The sequence below is a fragment of the Leptosomus discolor genome, chromosome 9, assembly GCF_034619465.1.
Source record: "Leptosomus discolor isolate bLepDis1 chromosome 9, bLepDis1.hap2, whole genome shotgun sequence".
Taxonomy (NCBI): Eukaryota; Metazoa; Chordata; class Aves; order Leptosomiformes; family Leptosomidae; genus Leptosomus; species Leptosomus discolor.
This window is the reverse complement of record NC_141399.1, coordinates 39,591,530-39,615,953: the sequence shown is the minus strand read 5'-3', so window position 1 is coordinate 39,615,953 and position 24,424 is coordinate 39,591,530. Positions and strand designations below refer to the sequence as shown.

Here is a 24,424-nt window from a genome sequence, read left to right as displayed (position 1 = left end):
TATTAACAAGAGAAGACCGGCTTCACTATTCAGCAGTTGCCACGAGCCGTTTTGCCTTTCATTGTACCTTTTTTGTACAGGAGATATGGAATGAGCATAAAGAACTAGAAATTAAGACCACCTTTTGCAAAATGAATAGCTTTATCACGGGTTGACCACATTGTACTACTTTGATACTAAACCAAAACATCTTATTTTCTAGGGCAATACTCGAGTAATCCTGATGTCCTTCTGCTTGAGATCTTCAAGATCAGGTGGACGTTCCTCTACACCAAAAGGAAAAAAAAATACTAAACATCAGAAAAACTAGATTTAGGGACATCTTTACGTTTTTGCCAAATCAATACTGTCCCTGAAATATTTCCTTATTGTCTAATGACCTCATTGACACTTCTTTATTTCATTGTCACCCTTAGTAGGCTATAGTTTGGCATGCTCATGTGCAGTAAATAGCATTTCACTCTCAGATTACATTTATTTCAGTAGTCAACTGCTCTTCAGCACTGAGCAAGAATGCCAAGATGTGGAGCTATGTGAACATATCAGCTGTAAACCACCCCTTATCCATACAGAAAGGCAGACTTCTCAATGCCTGTAAATGGATCAGCATCTCCAGAAAGCAGCAAAACGTTACTTTGCTTTTCCAAATGCAACACAGTTTGCACATGGGATAAGGAACACTGAAATGGCAGAGGAAATAAATGTAGGACTGTCATACTGTCTGATGACATTTAGCATCCCAGGACAGCAATCAAATTCTTGCAGATTCATTACTTCTTCCACAAAGAAATTGAAGGCGATCCCTAATAAACAATACCTTTTGACAAAGTCTGCCAGACTGTGAAGCAACAGGCATCTAGTACTGCATTTGTTTAGTATTCTATACAGAGCTGATATAAGATACCAATCCTAAAGTGAAAGAACCAAATAACACTCCAAGGTTAGTTTACCTTTTTTTTTTTGTTCTTATCGTCCTTGGAGTCTTTCTTAAGTCAACCCAGTAAAGGGCCATAAACATCTTCACGTTGCGCTCTTTTCTTCTGCACGATTCGCTTTACTTCGTTGTTTGCCCTTCGTAAAGGATTGACACATGGGCTGCAACATATTAAAATAACAGCTGAAATTGGCTGACTTCCAAAGAAGGAATTTAGAGAAGATCACCTAGACTTTAGCTATGAAATCCTAGCTTCAGTGAAAAAACCCCACAAAGCTACAGTTGATTTCAGAGGCCATCACAAGATTTCATCACTAGAACATAGGCAGATTAAGGCTAGGAAAAGCATTTCAATAAGCTTTTCTCATCTCTTACACTTCCTTCATGAATTTCTGCGCAGCTTCTGATTCACATGCAGCCATGACCAGAAATTTCCCCAGTAACTAGTCAACCAACTTCTATGGCCTGCTTCCACAGCTGTACTAGGAATTCAGCAGAAGGAAATGAAGACTTTTCTAATTCTTACTCTGGACATAGCAAAAGCATCAGAGAACACAGCTCAAGAAAACAGATATTATGTTGATTGCACACAAGAGAAACTGGTAGTTACCAGGGAATGGGCACATGTAGGTTCTGCTTCCCACATGAAAAATACTATCGGAAGGAGGCAAATACACAGTTCATCAGTGGGGATACCAGAGTAACAAAGCTTCACTGACTTGGGAAATTACTAGTGCTCATCAAGAGTGGCAAGGGGAGGAGTGCTCAGCTACCTCTTATCAATTTTACAGGAATTCCATGCATCTACATGTTCTCAGTCTGACCACATCATGGAATTACCTCTGCTGTCCCAGTCTTGAGCATCTCTTGACAAACAGCCACCGCTAGCTACATGGCACAAGTGCCTGCAAAAGCTTTCCAGGGCCAGTCACCCAGGTTTGGTGCCTGTGTCACTCGCTCTCTCCCTTTTTTTTTTTTTTTTTTAAATATAAATGCACATTCCTATGGGGAACCTTGGAATTTGCTCTAGAAGACACACAGTGGAATTAATCAATTATCCCAAATTTCATCAGCACAAGCCTCTTATTTTTTGATAACCCTAGAGAACAATTTTACTTTTGTGCATGTCCATCGCAGTACAGTTTTGGCATTGTACGTAGGACCCTCTCAACAATGACCGTACAATGTTGAAAACAAAAGAATTTCCATTCAGACAGAAGATTTTAGGCTCACTAAAGGAATGCTTTCCAAAGCCATATCCTCTATCAACTGTCTCTAAAACTGGTAAAACTCAAAGTTACTACGTTACAGGATTGCTCCTTTCCTAGAACTGAAATATATGATGTTGGAAATTAAAACCATTTAGCATCTGGTTAATCACTGCATTAAAAACAAAGCAAAAAACAAGTCATAACAGAACAGCAATATTCCTAGTTTCACTGGCTATGAAAAAACACAGAAATGATCATTTAAACATTAATGTGAATTCTCTCAAAACGAACACATATTAATTCATTTTCCAGAAAATTTATGGTAATTTCATGTTAATTCTTTGCCTCCTGTTTTCAGAGTCACTTATGACTCAGTGCAGCTATCTGTATGCTGAACATCAGCTGTTGAGCACAGTATAAGATGTAATGTGGAGATTTTCACAGCAGGTTTTGTCTAAATGTGGAGCTCCATAGCAAATAGCCATCTGCTAAGCAGACGCATTAGTAAAGTCTATGTGTGTGTGTACGTGCATGTATATGATCCCACACAGACTACTAATACCTTAGTAAAGCAAAAGTTTAGCAGTTGGGGAAAAAAAAGACAATTCTGTCATATTAATCAATCTATAGCATTAGGCATTCAATGTGAACTACCACCTTAGAAAAATAAAGCACCATTACGTTAATACATTCATAGAATCATAGAACGCATTGGACTGGAAGGGTCGCCCAAAGGTCATCCAGCTCCAACCCCCCTGCAGTGAGCAGGGACATCTTTAGCTAGATCAGGTTGCCCAGAGCCCCACCAAGCCTGATCTTGGATGTCTCCAGGGACGGGGCCTCCACCACCTCTCTGGGCAACCTGTTCCCGTGCTTTACCACCCTTATCGTAAAGAACTTCTTCCTAATATCCAATCTAAATCTACCCGTTTCTAGTTTAAAACCATTGCCCCTCATCCTATCACTACCCTCCCTGACAAAAAGACCCTCCCCACCTTTCCTGTATGCCCTCTTCAGGTACTGGAAGGCCGCTATAAGGTCTCCCTGGAGCCTTCTCTTCTCCAGGCTGAACTACCCCCTCTCTCTCAGCCTGTTCTCACAGGGGAGATGCTTTAGCCCCATGATCGTTTTTGTGGCCCTCCTCTGGACCTGCTTGAACAGGTCCATGTCCTTCTTGTACTGAAGGCTCCAGAGCTGGACGCAGTACTGCAGGTGGGGTGTCACCAGAACAGAGCAGAGGGGCAGAATCACCTCTCTTGATCTGCTGTCCATGCTTCCCTTGATACAGCCCAGGATGTGATTGGCTTTCTGGGCTGCAAGAGTACATTGTTGGCCCATATCCAGCTTTTCATCTACCAGTTCCCCCAAGTCCTTCTCGGCAGGGCTGCTCTCTATCATATTTTATTCCATTTTAGTTTAAAGATTTTGATGTTATGGAGCTCACATTTTCCCATTATCATAAGAACATATACACATGCCGAAACTCTTTACAATATCAAATGCTAAACTGCTTGCATAGCACTCACAGGCTATAACGTGCCCTATACATTAAAAAACCCACACTGCACATTAGAAGCATTACAGTTAATTAACTTGCTTTTCTCCCAAGCACACTCCCAGCCCGTCTCTGTTCAGGCCTACAGGTCTATCCCACACAGACACATTTCTACTTGTTTTTCTTCATAAACTCCTTTTTCTCATTCATTTCTTCCCTATTATCTTTCAGATAAATCATTCCTGCTCGCCCATGTCATTTCCTGTGCAGCAGTCAATTGTTTATCATAGGCAACGTCATTCTTTTGTAGAAAAGCCTTCTTAGGTAAAAGAACCATTTTTTACTCCCTTCTCCCTCTGATTTTTGAGATTAAGGCAAGTGGCGGGAAGTTTTCTCCCTTGTCTCTGTTTACACTTATGTGACAAAGTGAAATCAACTTTTCCTCAAAACTTTCCTTTTCTTCTTTACTGATGTTCTGGGTTTTCATTGCACGCAGGACACTTGTCCTAAAAGCCTATTCTGGTTGAACAGAATGGGCTGTGGGCAGTGTTGCAGGCTGCCAGACAGCTTGGTTTGCTTGTAAGTCTCGTTTGCCACCTTTTTTTTACTCACAACTTGCAGTTGTTGGTGTTGCCTTCCTGCCAAAGAGAAGACTGGAAAACAAGTTCCTTTAACATATATGCATATATTAGCCTTAAGTGGGGAGCAGGGGCAGAAAGTGGGGTAAGATAACTGGAGAGTCAAGAGAGCAAAAGCTTGGTCTTCCATACCTCAGTGTATCAGCCCAGGATGATCCATGTCCTGGGGAGCTGAACCCAAATTCAGACACCACTGCTAAGACTTCTAACCTGCAGACAGGGTGCCTTCATGTTTCACATGCAACTTCCCAAGCAAGGGAAGTAAGATTAAGTCCAAGACCTTTATAACTGGTTCTTTAGAAAGAGTACTGGGGCACGAACAAACTTTTTTCCCTAAGCCAAATTGACTCTCTGTTTTACGTAGATTCAAAACAGAAGTGGTCAATTTTATGTTTGCATATTAGTTTCTTGCCTTTTTTCCCAGTCTTTTCTCCCCTCACTGACTTCAGACGTATCAGTTGTCGATATTTTCTACGTTATCATAAATTTAGTCTGGTGATGCTCTAATGCTTACCTTCTCTGCAAGCAGGCAAAGCAACAGAATGGTAGACACCCCAAAATCATAAATCCTCCTGCCATAAGCACAAGCAGTCGAAAAGTCAGTTGCACATCTGTAGAGTCAGCAGAAGTTTGCATTAGTTATGAATCATTCTGAGATATGTATCAAGGTATAGATGACAGAGATTAGGCTCTAAGACAGACATGTACGTATCTCGGAAACACAACAGAAAAAAAGTAGGTGTTAGAAATGAGCTCAGATTAGAAAAATCAAGTCTCAAATTTGACCTGAGTTCAAACAGCCCAAGTGTTTGTTTAGTTTCAGAAGGAACTCCAGGGCATAGAGAAGGAAAAAAAAAAATCATCAAAGTCCTTTAGAAGCTTCTTTAAGAATGGAGACAAAATCATGCAAATGAGTGCTATTTATCTATTTCAGTTCATAAATTTTGCATTTTATTCTAGTGAGATTCAAGACAAAGCTCCCAGATAAGAACCATTCAAGTATGCAGCCTGTGACCATCTTACAGAAACACAAGTGCCAGGAGTCTAGTAACTGCTAAGTGCTTCTATTTTGTCAACAGACTGCTACAAGGCAAACGGCATGTGATCCTAGGGCAGTAAGTGTTTGTATTTTCTTTGGACATATGTTGTACATCCAGGAGCATTCAAGTAGCTAACTAATGTATGAACAAATAATTCTGTAAAACAGTCAGCCCTTGATATTTATGTCCAAACAATAAAAGCTTAACTGGAATGAGGAATCAAGCAGTCACAGGTGAATAAGCATATTTATTTCTAACATTTGCTTGAGTGTGTGTCCTAAAAGTGACCAGAAGAGCTATAATTTTCACTCTACAGCTTTTATTCTCACTGTCTTTTATACATAATATAAAGGCCCCATTGGGGAATTAATATTATGAAAATATTTTATTTCTGCAGTATGCCCCTAACTGACAAACAGATTCTGATGACCTTATGCTGAATGGTACTTTCTTCTATCAAAAGTTATCTAGCTAGTAGTAATTACAGCTGCCCTAGCACTGGAATGTGGAGCTGCTCAACTGCAAGAAAAAAATTCAAGGTTTAATCGTAACCTCTGCTTGTTTCTGAGCAAGCACAAACAAGCAGAAAGCGAATTTGTGTTAGCTTACAAGTATTCCCTTGGGATACCTTGGGGTTTCATACCTGCATTAAGTCAGCTCTTCCTGAAAACTAGGCAACATCTCTGAAATCAGGGGAGGTATGCTGAATCATATCAGGAAGACTTAAACCATTAAATTCTAGATTATGGTTTCTTTTTACTAACAACATCCATGTTTGGCAAGATTACCTGCATCTGAGAACTCTTCCTGCTTAATTGTTGGTGAAAAAAAGGATACAATACAACAGGAATTGCTGTGTTAGAAAAAAACATGGTAATATTTGGCTCTGTTCCTATTTAAGTCTATGATGAATCTCCAAATATCACTCTAATATCTTGACATTGTTCTTGACAGAAAACCATAAGATATATGTCTAGTGTCAGGGCATGAGGCAAAGGATGCATATTAAGATGCAAAATTCCATCTGAACACAAGATTTTTTTTTTTTTTTTACTGTGAGGGTTCAAACAATCTGGAACAGGTTGTGGAGTCCCTGTCCTGGGACATATTCAACACTTGACTGGACACAGACCTAGGAAACCTGCTGTAGCTGACCTTGCTTGAGCAGGGAGGATTGGATCACATGTTTCTGAAAGGTCCCTTCCAAACCCAACAATTCTGTGTCTAATAAAAAAGCATCTAACTTTTTTGAATTTTTCATTTTATTGAAAGAAGTTCACCATGAAAAGCAACAACCGTTTCTACAAAGCTACACAAACAGGAAAAAAGTTATGACAAAAGTTAAGACTTAATTCAACCCTTTCAGTAAAGCAGATATTACCATGGAGTTATGGGCAAAGATAGGATGTAGAAAAATAGTTCCTGCATTCTTTCGTAACAGAAAAAAACCCACAACCCGATGCACACTAAGTCTATGCTCAAAGAAAAAAAAGGATGGTAAAATGTTACATTAAGGCTAGAATCTGAGAACACATACCACAAAGTTTTTGTTTAAGACTTCTGCACATCATGTAGACCAACCTTCTTCCTGAAGCAAGGCTACCATCAACATGAGGTCAGGTAGGTTGTGTCTTTGTCTAGCCAAATCTTGAAAAACTCTAAGGATGGTGACTCTACTACCTTTCTAGAGCTGCACTATTTCCTAATGAATTTTTTCCCCCTAACAGCCAAGCTACATTTCCCAAGCATCAATCAATGGCAATTCCCACTTGTTATATCATCTGGTTCTAGCAAGAATTTGTGGCTCCCTCATCTTAGTGAGTGCCCATTCAAACAGGCTTCAGTAGCTATTAAATAACCTATCAGCCTCCTCTTCACCACATTAAATAGATCCAGTTCCTTCACCTTTCCTTCACAGCACTTTCACAGAGTCGCTATTACTTTGGATTAATCCCTCCCCTTTCCATAAATAAAGCCTTCACTCCATTCTTTGTACTAACATACATGACTACATTTATTTGTATCACATCACTTCTTTGCTTATGCTGGGAGGGGTTGACAAGATATTAAGACAATTCTTTATCAATTAATTGTTTTCTGTATTTATATACATATATGCAGAAATAAATGCAAGCTTACACTTACTTTGAATAGAGTGGTGACCTGAAAAACTAATGGAAGAAACAGAAATGAAAATCGCATTGTCTGACTAGAGGCAGCATTTGGCCACGTGTACTTACTGTCTTTAAATGGCATGTAACATTTCAGTTCATGGCTGCTTTTGGAAGGACAACATTTATTTTCCAAGCATTCAGTTGTGTTAAGGCCCTCTCCTACACGACAAGGAATCAAGGTTTGTTCATCTTTGTGATGGCATGCTTTTAAAAAAAGAAGGAAATATTATGTAAGATATCTATTCCAGGAGCAATGCTCAAGTAGAGAGAAGTTATCAGCTTGGTGTTGATAGGGTAAGTCTGCCAGAAAGCAGTTATCATTGACTTCCATATATGTTCTTTTCCAAAAACTAATCAATCTTTACATTAAAGTTAACAGAAAAGCTGAAGTCATGTCATACTAAATCTTAAGTAATTAGCTTTGTTTCAGAAAAGGCTTTTTTTCAGTTACAAAAGCAAATCTAAACACCATTGTGCCACTTTTTTTGTACTTTCATTTGTAAAGTAAGTGGGAAAGACAAAGTAAATTTTCTGTTTGAAGTGTTTCTAAATAAAAAAAGAAACCAGAAATTTAAGAGAATGAATTTTTTTTTTTTTTTGAAGAGCCAAACTTTGAATATATTGCAACTAACCACCTCTTTGTTTGGCACTAATTGCATGTTTCTACAAGCAGCTGATAGGAACAAAAACCCAAGATATCCAATCCCGTTATTGAACAAAATAATGAAATAATTTTTTAAATTTGCTATTTAATAACAGGTTTATTGATAATAATGAGATCCTCTGTGGAAAGGGCTGAAATGCATAAGACAAACAGTACATATGTCTATATATGTAATACCTGTAAAACTTTGTATCGCATCCCTTACACGACACCTTCACAGCAGCTGCAAAGCGTCATTTCGTTCCAACAACACTCCCAAGATGGGCTGCATTGTTGGTCTGATGTTTACCATAGACATTACTGGTAGCCAAATTTAGTTTACGAAAATGGGGGATCAGGCACTTCACAAGACCTCTGTGCTCACTTAGGGCTACGCGGTAGTGATAGCAGCGGAGGAACACTGATATTAAGGTAAAGCAGAAACTTCCTAAGTGAAAAATAGTATTTCTGCTTCTCCTTTCTCTTCGTCTGTGATCCAATTATGGAACCGGACTTGCAATTTTTGTACAAGCCAAGCCTTTTCTGTATTCATAGATATTATCTTTCTTACTGATATTAGCAAATCGACATTGTGATTTCCTTCTCAATCATTTAAGGAAATAATGTAGTTCTTATTTAATGCCAGCAGTCCAAAAGGCTAGAGGTTCAGTCCAGCCCTGGTGCCTTCCTTAGCCAGTAGAAGTGGGAGACACACTACTGTGGGGCAAAATCCTTCTCTCACTTAGTATGCACCAAATTGCTTTTCTTCCTATGCGTACATGGGAAGACTAGAAGCCTAGTTCTGATCAGATACAACAAAGCCAGGCAAGGTGGAACCTACATCAAACTGTCCAGCTTTTCTAGCACAATCACATCACTGACAATGAAGGGTTTTGTAGGAGAGCAGTAATGCAGCAGGAGCAAATTTATGACTGTTCCAAAGGGGCATTTAACAATAGCATTTTGAAGAGACTTGGTGAGTTTTACAGTATCAGACTGAGGGTTTTGAATACACTAAATGCTGACAGGTAGGGGTGGGAGGGTGGACTGGAAATGAGGCAGAAGGGGAAAGGGAAGAGTGAAACAATGCTGCAGTGATGAAGTGACACTTACTCATTGGCCTGAAGAAGCTTAAGAGATGTTCATATGAATCTTTCAGTGTCCTGTTAAGCTTGTTGGGTGCTACTTCACTTTTTTCTACAACACGCCAAGTTGGTGGTGCAAAACCTGAAAGCTCATAATGATTAACTCATTACCATCAAAATATCCATAATTAATTAAATGTAATGACATTTTCATACTGATTATCTTTCATTATAAAGGCATTTATAGTCATTATGAATTTTGACTACTGATGGCTGCCAAGGTTAAGCATAGCTGTCTTTCTTTTGTATTCAATTATATTACTTCAAATTGCTTCATGAACCACAATAAACAAAGAACTAAAGCTGTGAAATTTAAATTAAATTAAAGAATCCGTTCAGGTGGAAATTGTGAAGATAAAAAGCCCTACTGTTCACCCATAAGGTGCAGGTCACATGAAAACTCTGTGTTGTATGTATAGATGTATTTCTCTTATGTATGCAAGCAGAACTTTTGGCCTTTGTTTTAGATAAAGATCAGACCTCAACTGAAATACAGAAATGTGCTGAAAGGCAGCTTTATCAGATACGACTAAACATGCATCTATCCCAACATCTTGTTTCAGACAGCGACCTACAGCGGTTGTGTAGAAAAGAGCAAAACATCCCTGAATATAGAGGTACTGGATTGTTCTTCCAAAGCTTAGTGATTTCTGGCTCTGGGACTTCTCAATCACCTTTCATTTATACTACTCCAAAAAATGTGACATCAGTAAACCTTGTTGCCTCACTACATCTCTTTTTCATTAAACCAAAAGTGCAAATCACAGTGGGATTCCACTGGCAATCAACCACTCCACAATGAGGGGAAAAAAAAAAAAAGAAACCCAGTATTCCTTTTTGCCTGCCTTTTTTCTCTCTCCGCATGAGAAACTTACACATTCACAACTTTAATAGCTTTCAGTGACAGAGTTTACCAAAAGCCATTTCATGGTTTTACAGTTCCATGTGAACAGAAGTGAGATCAGGCCCTAACCAAAAACTAAGGTATTGAACAACTTCAGTCTTTCAGATGATTCTTCAGCTGGCAACATCAGGAGCCCCAGATAGATAAATTCTCTACTTGCCCTGAGGCACAACTTGCCTCTTCTGGGCCATACAGAACTCCCTTGGGAAAAGCGAAGCAGAGTAGGGAGAACTGAGTGTATGTCAAAACAGAAAATCTGAAGCAAATGTATAACAGAAACGTGACCAGCAAAGTTCACATTAATGTCATGGTCCCCCTCCCCACCAGTAACCAAGACAGAACAACAGAAGATTTTAAAGTTTTTTGTAATGATTTCACAGGAAGTTCATGAGATGAGGTACCTGACAATCAGTTTGGTAAGAATTATCTGAAAATATGACCATGGTTGCCCTACACGTTACTCTGTCATGAGAGTTTAAAGAGACACAAGCCATATACACAGGTTTAATGGGCACTGCCAATCTATGTAAGCTGCACCACGTACTTATGAATCACATTTACATCTATGTTAGAGCTCACACACATACACACCCCAGAAAAATGTTCTTGCTTGGTTTTCATTTTGTTTTTTTTTTGTTTTAACAGAACAAATTCCTCATGTAGATGTTGGAGAAGCATTTTACAATGACACTTGCAGCAACTGCCAGCCTTTCACCAAGATCTGAAAAGGTAGTCTCTGAAGTCCAGTTCCTCAATGCATAAAAGATCAAATGCAAGCTTAATGTGTGGGCTGATCCATTACACACGTCAGATGACCAAATTTAACTTCTGGTGTGAGTGCAAGTTATCAGCCAAAAATCTTTGCTGAGTATTCTGAGCCACCTGCTGTAGCAAGCAAATACGTCAAATCTCAACAGATTGTAAGAATACCTTTAACTGTGACTGTTTTTTTCCCCCAGCATAAAGTGGGGAAAAAATACAAGAATCTATAATTAAAGGTAAAATAAAAGCAAGACACACACCAGGGATGAAAGAAGCAGCATTTTTTTTCTCAGACAGACGCACAAATAGGGAAATGGGAACTATAGTCAGGTGAAAACACTTATCTTGCTGTATTTAAGTGCCAGGACTGATCAATCCCATCTGGAGTAATTAACTGTTTGTAATATTTTTCAATCATTACTAAGACAACACAGTTGTAAAATTAATTTCTTGCTAGTGAAAGTGCTTCTATGAAAATGCATTTCTCCTTGCAATACTCACTTGAATTGATGCTACAAAGCAGTACCAGTACCACATAGCTCCATGCTAGATGGGTGCCAATTAGTGGCATCGCTGCAATAAAACCAACAGTAATAATAAGTAAATGGTTATGCACAGAAAAAATTATTCATCTTAACTTCGTATTTATGGATTAGAACAAACGTGACAGCAGATTGCTGCACAGAACAGGACTGCCTTTTTTTTTTTTTTTTTTTTTTTTTGCAATAAGGACAAGGCCAAACCAAGTAAAAAAATCTTTTTTCAGTAGGTGATTTTTAGAAAATTACTCATTTAAAGAGAGGCATCTTGTTAACAGAGACTAGCCAAAAAATTCTCTCTCTGAAGCGTCCCAAAGCTGGACACGTGACACCTCAAAAAGATCACTTTTAGCTAAAAATTTTAATGCAGGTTTACTGAAGAGGATCAGGACTGAAGAACTAAAAATTGTTGGAAGCTTACAATTGATTTCTAGTTTAGCTCACTGAATTCTTTAGTCTTTTCAACATCAGTGTATGAGATGCTTTGGATAAAAACATTTTTAAAAGAGTGGTTCAAAATGATATTATAGATAAAAATACTTCTAGAAATTCCCAAGTCATTACAGTAAATTAACAGCATGTTTAAGCTTGTTTTTATCTCCAACCAACCCCTGAAGATTGGTTTGCCAGATGCTATATTTCACTTTGCCTGCTGCTCCTGATGTTACCCTAGAAAGGTCTTTTTCAATTATTACCATATATGTTTAGTTAAGACAGCTTAAACCTAAAGATTATTTTGTTAGTATCGGTAAGGGAGGAGAACCCCATTTTCTGAAGTGCTATACAGGGAAAAGGACTGCATTTTACACAGGTATTGGCCTTTGAAGGGTCTTCTCTCTCTGCACTCCTGCTGCTAATTGAGGAAAGCTTTCCTGCCATTAGACTGTACATGTTCTGTAGAGTAACATACAAACACATTCTGTCCCACAAAGAAACTTTGGTTTGGTAGTTAAATGTGACATTATTTCTTAAGAAATTTCTTACGTCTTCCAAGGTACCTATGAAAATCTAATGCCATCCAGGACAAAACGGGAAGAAGAAAACACTTCCTGGGAGAAGAAAAACAAGGGAGATAAAGAGACAATTCCAGTTTTCCCCATTACATACTTCTTTTGCTGTCCTCTCCGCCTCGGCTAGCACAGGAAGACTACAGCTATCCAGAGTACAGCAACTACAGACCCGTTATGCACAGCGACACGGACTCAAAGCTCGTCACAATGGGCTCCCTGTTACTATGATACAGCTGAGAAGGAGCAGCACAGATCAATGTACCAACCAAGGGACCAGAAAAAAGCTGCACATGCAGTTTGAAAAAAAAAAATATCAGCCCCCCTCCCTGACTGTTACAAAGCCTCTTGGCCTTCTAATTCACTAAGCTAAAACCAAGTTTCTGCATTACCAATCACACTTCAGAGTGCAACACAGAAAAACGACCTAATTGTGCAGACCAGGAACTAGACAGAACCATAGAATCATTAGGTTGGAAAAGACCTCCAAGATCAAGTGCAGCTATCAACCCAACACCACCATGCCCACTAAACCATGTCTAGAAGTGCCACACCAACATGTTTTTTGAACACCTCCAGGGATGGTGACTCCACCACTTCCCTGGGCAGCCTGTTCCAATGTTGGACCACTCTTCCAGTAAAGAAATTTTTCCCAATGTCCAATCTAAACGTCCCCTGGCAAACTTGAGGCCATTTCCTCTCATGCTATCATTAATCCCTTGGGAGAAGAGACCAACCCCCACCTCACTACAATGTCCCAGGTAGTTGTAGAGAGCGATAAGGTCTCCCCTCAGCCTCCTTTTCTCCAGGCTGAACAACCCCAGTTCCTTCAGCCACTCCTCATAAGACCTGTTCTCCAGACCCTTCACCAGCTTCGTTGCCCTTCTCTGGACACGCTCCAGCACCTCAGTGTCCTTCTTGCAGTGAGGGGCCCAAAACCGCACATTTGAGGGGCGGCCTCACCAGTGCTGAGCACAGGGGCACGATCACTCCCCTACTCCTGCTGGCCACACTATTGCTGATACAGGCCAGGATGCTGTTGGCCTTCTTGGCCACCTGGGCACACTGCTGGCTCATGTTCAGCCAGCTGTCAACCACCACTTCCAGGTCCTTTTCTGCCGGGCAGCTTTCCAGCCACTCATCCCCAAGCCTGTAGCGCTGCATGGGGTTGTTGTGACCCAAGTGCAGAACCTGGCACTTGGCCTTGTTAAACCTCATGGCATTGGCCTCAGCCCATTGATCGAGCCTGTCCAGATCCCTCTGTAAAGCCTTCCTACCCTCGAGCAGATCAACACTCTCACCCAATTTAATTGATACTTCAGGACATTGAAATACAGTCCTCTCAGAACAGACCAAATTTGGTCAGAGTGCTTAAGTTACAGCTTCACAATAATCCATTAAATATGAATTAATGACACACATCTTTCTTGGACACTTCCATTTATTAAGGAAATGCGCTTTGAATAGACTAGGAACAGTGTTTTTAAAAAAATACAGAAACCTAAAATAAATGCAGACACCCCAAAATAAGCAGTCTCCAAACAACTGAGCTGCCTAAAGCAGTTTACTTATTAGAAAAAACATATGCTACAACAGCCATCTGAACAGATAAGTGGTCTTGAAAAAAGTTTATATTCACATGCAAGTGTTGTGGGTTTTTTTCATTTCAGTTGAGTAATGAGTTTAAAGGGTGACTCTCTTTAACCTCATTTGTATGCAGCATTAGCTTGCTAATATAAGCAACAATATACAAGATCCTCAATTTCATTGTTTCATTCTATACATAGACTAGACATAGCCACTCTGAATAGTACCAGTGAGGAGACACTTAAAATGCCTAATACAGAACAAACATTCTTAATTTTCAGAAGCATATGATTTCACATGCAATTAATATTTTCCACATCGATTCCTCTCATGGAACACTGCATGTAGTGTGATGATTTCTGATGCACAAAGATGGGACTTTTCAGACTGCTAAGAATCTGTGAATATTGCCCCCAGATTTTATGTTGGCCACTTAACTGATTTTCTATGTATTAAATTTAGGACTGTTGACTCTCCTTGCTGTAGCCTATACCTAAGGCTTAACCTGAGTCCACTAGCCATAAAAGCACATCCAATACCACAAACAATTCTTTGTTACACCATTTCTGCAACTGTCGAGTTCCTAGTCATTTATACAGACTACATCCAGGGCTTTCTGGTATTTTTTTTGCATTAGGTTAACTGCTTTTATTGGAAAGTTTATTACATTCAGTGCAAAAAATATACAGAAAAGTCTTGTCCTATTAAACCTCAGCAGAAACACAAAACAATCATCTATGATTGTTGCTCTTTTTTATTATCCATTTCCATACCACATTCAAAGTGCACAGAAACTAGTATTTTGAGGCCGTTAAAAAGTAATAGTGGCAACTAATTCATATTCATGGTTTAGTAGCAATTATTTATCTCCATCACTAATTGCTCATCATGGATGATCTCCATAACCAGCAAAGCAGGAGTGACAGATATGAGCTACATCAGAGCAGGGAAAAAAAAAATTTATCCCCTGATGCACAGGAACAAATACAGGCTGCACAATAATTGGATTGAGAACAGCCCTGTGGAGGACGACTTGGGGATGCTGGTGGAGGAAAAACTGAAAATGAGCCAGCAACACGTGCTCACAGCTCAGGCAGCCAACTATATCCTCAGCCGCATCAAAAGAAGCACGATCAGCAAGTCAAGGGAGGCAATTCTCTACCCTGCTCTTAGGAGACCCCACCTGCAGTACTGAGTTCAGCTCTGGGGCCCTCAGCATAAGACAGATATGGACCTGCTCGAGCAGGTTCAGAGGAGGGCCACAAAGATGATCAGGGGTCTTGAGCACCTCTGCTATGAGGACAGGCTGAGAGAGCTGGGGTTGTTCAGCCTGGAGAAGAGAAGGCTCCAGGGAGATCGTATAGCAGCCTTCCAGTGCTTCAAGGGGGCCTACAGGAAAGGTGGGGAGGGACTCTTGATCAGGGAGGGTAGTGATAGGACAAGCGATAACAGTTTCAAACTGAAAGAGGGGAGATTTAGCTTAGATGTAAGGAAGAAACTCTTCACCCTGAGGGTGGTGAGACACTGGCCCAGGTTGCCCAGAGCAGCTGTGGCTGCCCCCTCCCTGGCAGTGTTCAAGGCCAGGCTGGATGGGGCTTGGAGCAACCTGGTCTGGTGGAAGGCATCCCTGCCCATGGCAGGCGGGTTGGAGCTGGATGATCTGTAAGGTCCTTTCCAACCCAAACCATTCTGTGATTCTATGCAGGCAAAAGATCCACAGGCTGCTCTATGAGACTCACACTGCTGAAGAGTAAAGAGCTGCTGTAGTAATCTAACCCTTTCAATGGTGAAAACAGCATAAAAGTGTGATGTGAAAGCTACACTGCACTTAAGCCTAGTGAAACTCTGGCAAGGAGAACCTTGCAGATCAAACTGGAATCTATTCAGAACACTGAACTTGGAAGATCTAACCTCACGGCTGCCCTACATTGTTAAGGTATTAAGAGTTCTAGTCACCCTGATTTTCATGGATGTGAACACAGCTGGAGAAGACTGACTAGTGCCTTTTAGGATGAAAACCTAAGTGCCATTAAGTTCAAGTGGGTGATGAACAAGCTTATTACATACCACTATGGAAACTACATCAAGCTAAGCCTTGTCACTTTAAAAAAAAATAAATCTTTAAAGTAGCCACCAGAACCAGTATCAACATCTCAATATGCCTCAATACAGATATTCCACTACAAGTCTCACCGTTTCTGGAAATAGACAAAAAACTTTAGCAATACACAGGATAAAAAAAAAAAATTGAGACCCACCTTTCCTCTTGCAGATTAATACAGAATGCCACTTACCAGAACCATACAGCAGGGTTCCTGAAGTGACTGAGGAACACCCTCTGGAAGCTAATTAATCTATTCTCTTTTAAGATTCAATACTGAAGAGTTTTGCAGAGAAATATACTGAAGTTCCAGAAAATAAATTGTCTTTAACAATAAGTGCTCCTAACAAAGAACACAGTCTACTCTCAGCATCATACTAGCAGTACTTAAATTTCTGGATTGTTGAAAGAAAGTATGATACACAATATTTGACACCAAGAGACAAAGGGCTGAAAAAGTTCAACTATAGCAAAATAATTTAAATAATTTCTGTATTCAAGAGACTAAGCCTATTTGCTTCATGAACTCATGAATGCTCTTGAAGAGAGATTTTTATCTATGTTTCAAAAAAACTGTATAAAAAGATTTTTTTTCCTTTCCAAATCTGAAAACCTGAATTTCCCACCATCACTAGTAAAAAAGCATTTAGTAAAGAAAGAAAACAGAAGCTTGTTATTTTCATAAGCATTTGGTAAATCATAGGCTTTTGAGCTTAACCCTACTGAATTTAGACTTTCCATCATTCACAAATACCTCTCACTCTTTTTAAAGAACTTTATTTTAAAAATAATTTTAATTCATTAGACCATACTTTATAAGTTTCCAATAGGACGGACCTGAACTCAAGCATCAGACATTTGTTGCACTTCCAGGTTTTGTAACAACATGACTTTTCAAAATAAAATCGTACATTTAGATTCACAGTTTAATTTGTTGAAATTTAATAACATTTAAAAACACTGGAATTTGAATTGAAAGGGATACATGTTAAGCACACAAATACTGAGAAATGTCATAACCCCAAAATGCACTTGGAAAATGGAATGCAGCTAATTAGTCAGACTGTAGTAACTTCACATTTAACCTAGTTAGCACCTTAGTGAACTCAACCACTGAATGTGAGAAATGTAGTGCATGTAGCGTGACATCTCAGCAGGTACGGTACGATTTCATAATGCTCAAGAAAATGCAACTGCATTATGTGCCATATTTTTGAAAACTGGTAATAAGTCTTTGAAAATGTGTAAATAAACAATGGCTACAGTTAAAGTCTAAACAAAGAAATGCTCTCTCTCTACTTTTCTTTTAAGTTGAGATTTTCAAAAGCAATCATTTATAAGGATTGCATCAACATCAGTTAGCAGAGGAAGATCAAACTTTATTGAAACTGCTTGCATACAAAATATATTGCACTATAACCAAACAAATGTCAACATAAAATCCAATCTGTTGTAGCTAATATGTACAGAGAATATTGCCCAAGAGCAGTTACATTACAAGGTCAGTCTACCTTGGTTAATTATCTACAGTATTTTAAACCAAACAGCTTACAGATGATGTGTGCAAGGTACCAATTTCTGTTTTCAAATACTATACATTCCCAAAATAAATAACTAGAAATCAACATTAATGTTTGGCAATACTTTTTAAGACATTTTAATATTTGTTAAATCATGTGCAGTTCGTCGCCATTTTTAGTATGCTCACCTGTATGCAAAGAAAAAAAGAATGAAAAAAGCAAAGAAACAAAACTCACAAAATACATCAGAGGCAAGGTCAAGTTTGTACAATTCTGTACACAAACAGTGGCTCTCCTGGAGAAATCTGAATAAAAATGGATTAAAATGAACGTCCTTATACAGTTTTGCCCAGTAAGTTTAATGTATGATCAGAAATAAAAGAAAGCACAGCTCCTCCCACCACTTCCCTCCCTTCCCTGGTGTACAACTGTACTTTGGATCAAATTCTGTGACACCTTCAAATTGGCTCATAATTCAGACCTTGTACCTCAAAATATGATGAATTTTTGTTCTACCTCCAATATCTCCAACTACTATATCTGTACTTTCCAGGGCATTACACATGGCGATTTTCTTCCCACCTCTACTGAGACAGCCCCTGAATTAAAATACGCAATTCAAAAAATTTTGGGAGGATGAAAAACATCAGCGCTTTAAACTGGTCATCTGGCCAAATAGCAGGCACACATTACTAGCTTGTGAACACGTACACTTGTTCCCTCAGTAACAATGACTTTTTTAGTTTTCCACAATGGAATTTTTTTTAAGTTATTAATTTTTTTTTAAAAAAAAGCTTCTGTACTGCCTACAAAGAAAAAAATTACACCCCTTTTTCAATAACACTATTTGCCAAATCTTCAGTGCAAAATAAATTTCCTATTCTTATAACTGCCTAACTCAATGTTTATGTAAGGAAAAAATTATGGAAAGCATGCACTTGTCTATAAAGTACTAACGTCTGACAAGGATTGCTACATATATTTTACATTTAGTGTTACCAACTCATCTTCCCTGATTTCTGCATCCAAATATAATATTCCTACCTGCCAAGATATAAAAAAGGCACAGATCATACAACTTTTTTGCTAATGAAAATGACAATTGTTACATCACACATATTTCAGGGTCCACTAAAATATTGAAAAAGGTGGACCAGAATGTGAACTGACACAGGACATAAAACGACATAGCATTTCATGAAGAACTTGTAAGTTAGATTGAAAACAGAAGCCAATTTGATTACTGCAAACACTATTTATTCTGAAAATTGAAACTGAGCAGTGAATTTGACCCGATGTGTTAAAATGGTACAACTGAACAGAAAGTTTACCAATGCACAGCTCTGTATTTTTAAAACAAACAAAAAAAGAATCTTTCATTGTTTGAACTGCAATATGTACTTGAAAGCGATTTTCGGAAATCCAGATATTTTTATGCAAATATTTGAAGAACTTCTTATTCTGAAAACAACTGCATACTGTTGATGTTAAAAAAGGCTAACAGAGAACACATGTTCATTTCATGCCCTGCGCCATCTTGCCTACTATTTGTCTTTGGCCTAACAAGTTTCTCTAACATGGAATAGGAATTACTGAAACAGTATAGGAAATATGACTTCAGAATTATGCAGTTTAGGGTACTCCATTCACCAGCGGCTGTTGACCATCTGCGCTGTCCGTCTTCTCTTTCTTCTGGTTACGTTCTTTACCCGTGCGCAGCCGACTACCTTCATTGGAGGTATTCTGTAATGTTTTAGTGTGGACACTCCTTTCATTATTGCAGTCAATTCTGATCTGGAACAAGTCAGAGTTATATAAAGCATTCTCCTCCTTTCATCCACCCCTTATGCATTCACTACCTTAGCAGCCTGGGAGGAGCACTATTCACTAAATAGTCAGAAGACACAAACAGTACCCACGCCCTTATGGCTTTGTGAAATGTATCCAGCTGAAATGGAGAGCGTGGGAATTCTTTTCTGTACAAAAATGCCACATACTTGTGAACTAAAAAACCCAAAAACACCCCCACCATCTACCTGGCCTTGGAAGCTAAAAAAAGTTGTTTTCAGTGTGTTTGTTCCTCAGCTTTCTCTTCTACTAATACCAGGTGAAACTCTGAAACATCATTCCACTTTCAATAATTCAACTTTCTACTTATTGCATGCAAACCTTTTTTCGAAAAAACAAAGCAAAACAAAAAAACCCCACCAAAACCAAAAACAACCCCACCAAATCCAACAAAACAAACATATAAAAGCTGCCATGAAATGGTACTAACACTCAAAAAAAATCCACTCGGCCACTTTTTGAATGCGAAAAAAAGTTTCATTTAATCCCACCAAAAAGACTCCTGTGGTGTTTTCAAGCGGTTATAAAAAAGTTTCAAAAACACATTTTGAAAGCAAAATTTTTAGGCTTGTAAAGGGGGTAAGCCCTTGTTCCTTGAAGCATTACAAAATTTTTACAACCTGATCAGTCAGTCTTCAACAAAATGCAAGTATTTGTTTCATATAGAATATCAAATCTCAGCGCAACAGAAAAAAAAAATCATGACTTGTTGGTATGTGGCTTAGTTTATTCTCCAGCACCACAAGTCTCCACTGTCCACTTCAAGCTTTGTAAGTTAATTACTGATTAACTATAACAGTTGTGTGGCCAAGAAAAATTTTTTGGCATGCTAATTGTTTGCATTTCCGATGCATATTAAGGTACTACACCTTCAAGTTCAGCACTCCACTTGGAAAACTAAGCATTTGGACAATTGTTCCACTCCTTTCTTAACCAGGCTTTCTAAAACCAAACCGAGACTCATCTCAATCTCCCATCAGAACCATGGCTGCATGGTGTTACCAGGAAAAGGCAGCAGCTTGCAGCTGCTCATTATTTCTTCCTCCCAACATAACTCATCCTATACAGTAAGAGATGGCAGAAGTTTTGCATGTTATCGTTTGCAGCAAGAACAGTTTCCACGTTGGAAAACTTAACATACATACATAAAATATCAGCCTGAACAACTTCATGCAACGAAATATTTGAAAAAATTGTAGAAATATCTTTATAAAAGGTTATGGAATATTTAAGATTATAAAATACATGACTTGAACAGTTTCTTGATGTGCATTTTTAACTTACTTTCTAGATTGCATAACCTTCAACTGCAAAAGTTTCATTTAGTAGTGAAGGTGGTTTCTGAAGTTTCGTCTTTCTTACTCTGAAGAGTCTGGCTACAACATACTGTCTCTATCTAAAGTGTTAAGGATTCTCCTTGCTCAGGTATATAAGCGACAGACAACACTACACAATGCAGCAAGAATGAAAAGCTAAAACCAAAAAGCTAATATGAACAAAGACTGAGATCAAACTGGTTAGTAAATCCTTGGGACTCACGGTCAGAGTTCTAACCAAACAGAGAGCTAAGCTAACTTTATGAAGTTGCATCTTTACACAACTTGATACATAACTGAGATTCCTGCATATATGTTCCAAAATGACACAGTACTCTTCTATATCCACTTAGGGAATTGGGGAACGAGAAACCACAAGGCTAATGTGTCACCTGCAGCTTTGAAGACTCTAAAGTCAGTATACAACACTTATGCAATTTTAGACAGTGCAGACTTCCAGTAAGAGAAAAATTACCTCAAGAGATCCATCTGCTGTTCTCCCTTTTGTGTCTCTTGAGTTACGCTGACGGTTATCTGTTCGTGACTGTTCATCATTTCCTGTAAGAGGAATTAAACAAGTTGTTCAACAAGGACATACGACCTTCTTAAAATTTATGCAAGCGTAATAGGGAATTACTTCAAAATTTTCATGCTAAAAACATTAAACAAATTCTTAATAACATGTAACAACAGTTCTTAAACTGTAGGCCAAGAATCACTACAGAAAGTGTTCTCAGGTGTTAACCGAAGTAGGAAAAACTCAGTGTTTAAAACCACCACTGTTTAAAAGAGACTGTCTACTCACTGAAGGAAAAAACCCTTTCAAAATGATTAATGACAGGAGAGAAGTACACATTCAACTTCAGTAAGGTTTAACACGTTCACGTTTTTTCCAATGGCTTATGAACTTTCTAAATTCTGCATTACCTTTTTTCAAAAAAATCTTAAATTAAGCAATATGCATACTTTGAAAAAGCCATTTCAAGAAGTAGAGTTGTAGACAAAAATATTTAAACAAAGAAATATAATGAAATATGGCATTAAAAATGTACATATTTAACTTAAGTTCTTCCATCTTTTGCCTCGTCTTTCCCATTGAACACGTAAATTATAACATTACATAATCCTGTTGCATGAAAATCCAATACAAGATGGGAATATGGACAGTTGAACAAGTAAGATTATAAAAGATTCTTCTATATCCACTGACAAACTACAATGTGATTCCTTGACCTCCATGTGTGATGGCACAGCCCAAACTTGAGTCAAGATACATATTAGGAAAGCAAATGATCGAGAATGCGATCCCAATTTATTTATCTAGCAAAGAGAGGCTTTATATCATGTATGAAGAGACGCTGGGATGGAAGGCCTCCTCAGCAATTCTGCAGATGATACTAAACTGGGAAGTAGTTTGATATGCTCGAGGTCAGGGCTGCTAATCATAAGGACCTCAAAAAGCTGAAGGAATGGGCCGACAGAAAACTCATTAGCTTTAAAGATGAATCCCACAGCTCCCACAGGATAACCCCACGCAATAGCACACACTGTGGACTCTGGATGCAGCAGCTCCACACAAAACAAGCTGCCTTGGTGGACAACAACTTAAGACGTGACTATGCTCTTGCAACAACGACAGCTGACTGAATAATGGGTTGTGTTAGTAGGAGTGTGGCCAGCAGGTCAAAAGAAGGGATTATACCCCTCTGCTCAACATTCAACATATCTGAAACAAAATACGCAATTTAAGAGATTTGACAATGTGGAGAGAATTCAGGAAAGGGCCACCAGGATGGCTAGGAGGCTGGAGCAAATAACAAAACAAGAGGCTGACAAAAATGAGTTTGCTTAAGGATTCCACACTGACCTCTGTTTCAAAATTAAGTCTACATTTACCTTTGAATCCTCCACGACCCCTCCCTCCTTGCCCTCTTGCACCACCTCCACGTCTTCGCCCATCTCCTCTGCGAAGGTAGTTGTCTCGCTCCTCTTCTGCTGGGGCTGCTGACCAATCGCTAAGTTCATCTCTGTGATCAGATTCTGTTTCAGAAGCATTTGATGCTTCAGAATTAGTTCCTATCAAGAGGATAAAAAAATCCAAACATGCCAGTGTAGCTTAGCATGAAAATACTATAGTAGAATGAAAAAAGTACAATTTAAAAATTTTCTTCTTTTTCTGTTAATACACAGTTCTGGGATTTTTTGCCTCCCGACTTCTATAACATACATAATACAGAAGTGTGTATAGTATACATTACTTCTTTAAAAAGTCAAGACGAACAAAAAACTTAGAAGTGTGTTTAACGTTAAATAATTGTGTCACACGTTTATATTTACTTGGTGTTATCAGTCTGTCATTACTGAATCTACTATGCAAATGTATTAAGTCCAGTAAAACATAAGAAGTCTAATAGACTAGACTTTCATATTTCTCAAACTGAAAGTTCCCCCCACAACTCTGTCGTGAGCCAGGTGAGCTCACATCTAAAAATAGTAAGAGGGCTTCAGCACAAAAACATTAATTTTGTATTATGTAGAGCGTAAGCTAAGACCGTTTTATCAAGCTCATACTACAGGCCTTTCAGTCAGGACAAACACCAGCTGACCTACGTCACAGATAAGGCAGTAGATTGCTCTGAAGAAGCACAATCCTGAAAACTATTCATTAATTAATTATACAAGGTTTTAAAGAGGAACACTATTTTGGTGACTATGCTCTTCTAGTAAAAACACAAAAGTTCAATTTAATACGAGGAAAACAGCTTTTCTGCAAGTTAAGCTACACGGTATTTTCACTTATAAATACTTCTATTAAGATAGCCTCTTACATGCCCAATTGAAAACTGAGGCTTTATTTTTACGAATTGTTCAAAATATAGATATAAAATGCCCTAAAGAGTTCATAATGTAGGAAACATAAGCATGTTGTAAGAGACAGGAACTGCACAGAAATCGGTTTAGATTTCATATAAGCACTACATTTTACTTCAGAATATATTCTACAGCATAAAGGTTGCTATAATCTTCAAATATTAATACTCAGTATTAACTGAATTTCTGTTTTAACACCTGTTTCCAACTCAGGTCTTTTTCAAGAAATCCAAAGACCAACAGGCCACTCTTAAAACTGTGAGTGTACTTCTAGTCACCTACCTGAAGCATAGCCTGGACCACGTCTGCTATGTCCTCTGTTTCTGTAAGGTCGACTACCACGTCCAAGCCCTGGACCATCATCAGTCATATACCCTTTTTCCTTATCCGTGCGATTTGGTGGTGGCCTAGAAGTAGCTCCAATCTGTCGAAGCTGCTCATCGATTTGCAGTCTTTCCAAACGCAGCTGGTCCACTTCCTACACAAACACAAGCATAGCAAGTCATACATAACCTCTAGTTAATCACCTGAATGTACAGACGTACAGTTCTCAGAAAGAGCACTTAAGTATTGCAACTAGCAATCCATTTAATACTTCAATAGCAACTCAGCTTTGAGAATAAATAGTTTACCAAAAAAGTGTCAAATGTTCAAATCTGTTTGTTACCAATACGATTCTTCCTGTGGCA

General features: G+C 38.6%; 2 protein-coding genes across 6 annotated transcripts in view; both read right to left on the bottom strand.

The window, feature by feature from the left end:
* Window positions 1–992: 992 nt before the first annotated feature.
* FMR1NB (FMR1 neighbor) lies at window positions 993–11,517 on the bottom strand. The gene is made up of 5 exons (XM_086470684.1): window positions 11,448–11,517; window positions 9,249–9,362; window positions 7,559–7,696; window positions 4,793–4,889; window positions 993–1,095 (listed from the first exon to the last, which is right to left on the bottom strand). Exons 1-5 carry the CDS (start codon window positions 11,515–11,517, stop codon window positions 993–995), a joined length of 522 nt encoding a protein of 173 aa, XP_086326810.1.
* Window positions 11,518–16,940: 5,423 nt separating this feature from the next.
* Window positions 16,941–24,424, bottom strand: part of FMR1 (fragile X messenger ribonucleoprotein 1) — a 34,599-nt gene continuing 27,115 nt past the window's right edge. The window contains exons 12-15 of one of the 5 annotated variants that reach the window (XM_086470428.1): window positions 24,018–24,213; window positions 22,761–22,940; window positions 21,340–21,422; window positions 16,941–19,494 (exon numbers count right to left, since the gene is read on the bottom strand). In XM_086470428.1, coding sequence (XP_086326554.1) covers window positions 19,333–19,494; window positions 21,340–21,422; window positions 22,761–22,940; window positions 24,018–24,213 — 621 coding nt within the window. In that variant the 3' untranslated portion in view covers window positions 16,941–19,332. The remainder of the gene's footprint in view (window positions 19,495–21,339; window positions 21,423–22,760; window positions 22,941–24,017; window positions 24,214–24,424) is intronic. The other 4 variants (XM_086470430.1, XM_086470429.1, XM_086470431.1 and 1 more) reach the window with 4 other exon arrangements.

Bases quoted from the DNA above. Each gene is read 5' to 3' on its own strand.
- FMR1NB (XM_086470684.1), bottom strand. From the start codon at position 11,517: ATGCCACTAATTGGCACCCATCTAGCATGGAGCTATGTGGTACTGGTA. The intron at 4,890-7,558 runs GTAAGTACACGT...CTGACTCTACAG, and splicing joins TTACATGCCATTTAAAGACA to ATGTGCAACTGACTTTTCGA. The intron at 1,096-4,792 runs GTAAGCATTAGA...AATATGTTGCAG, and splicing joins TTTGCCTGCTTGCAGAGAAG to CCCATGTGTCAATCCTTTAC.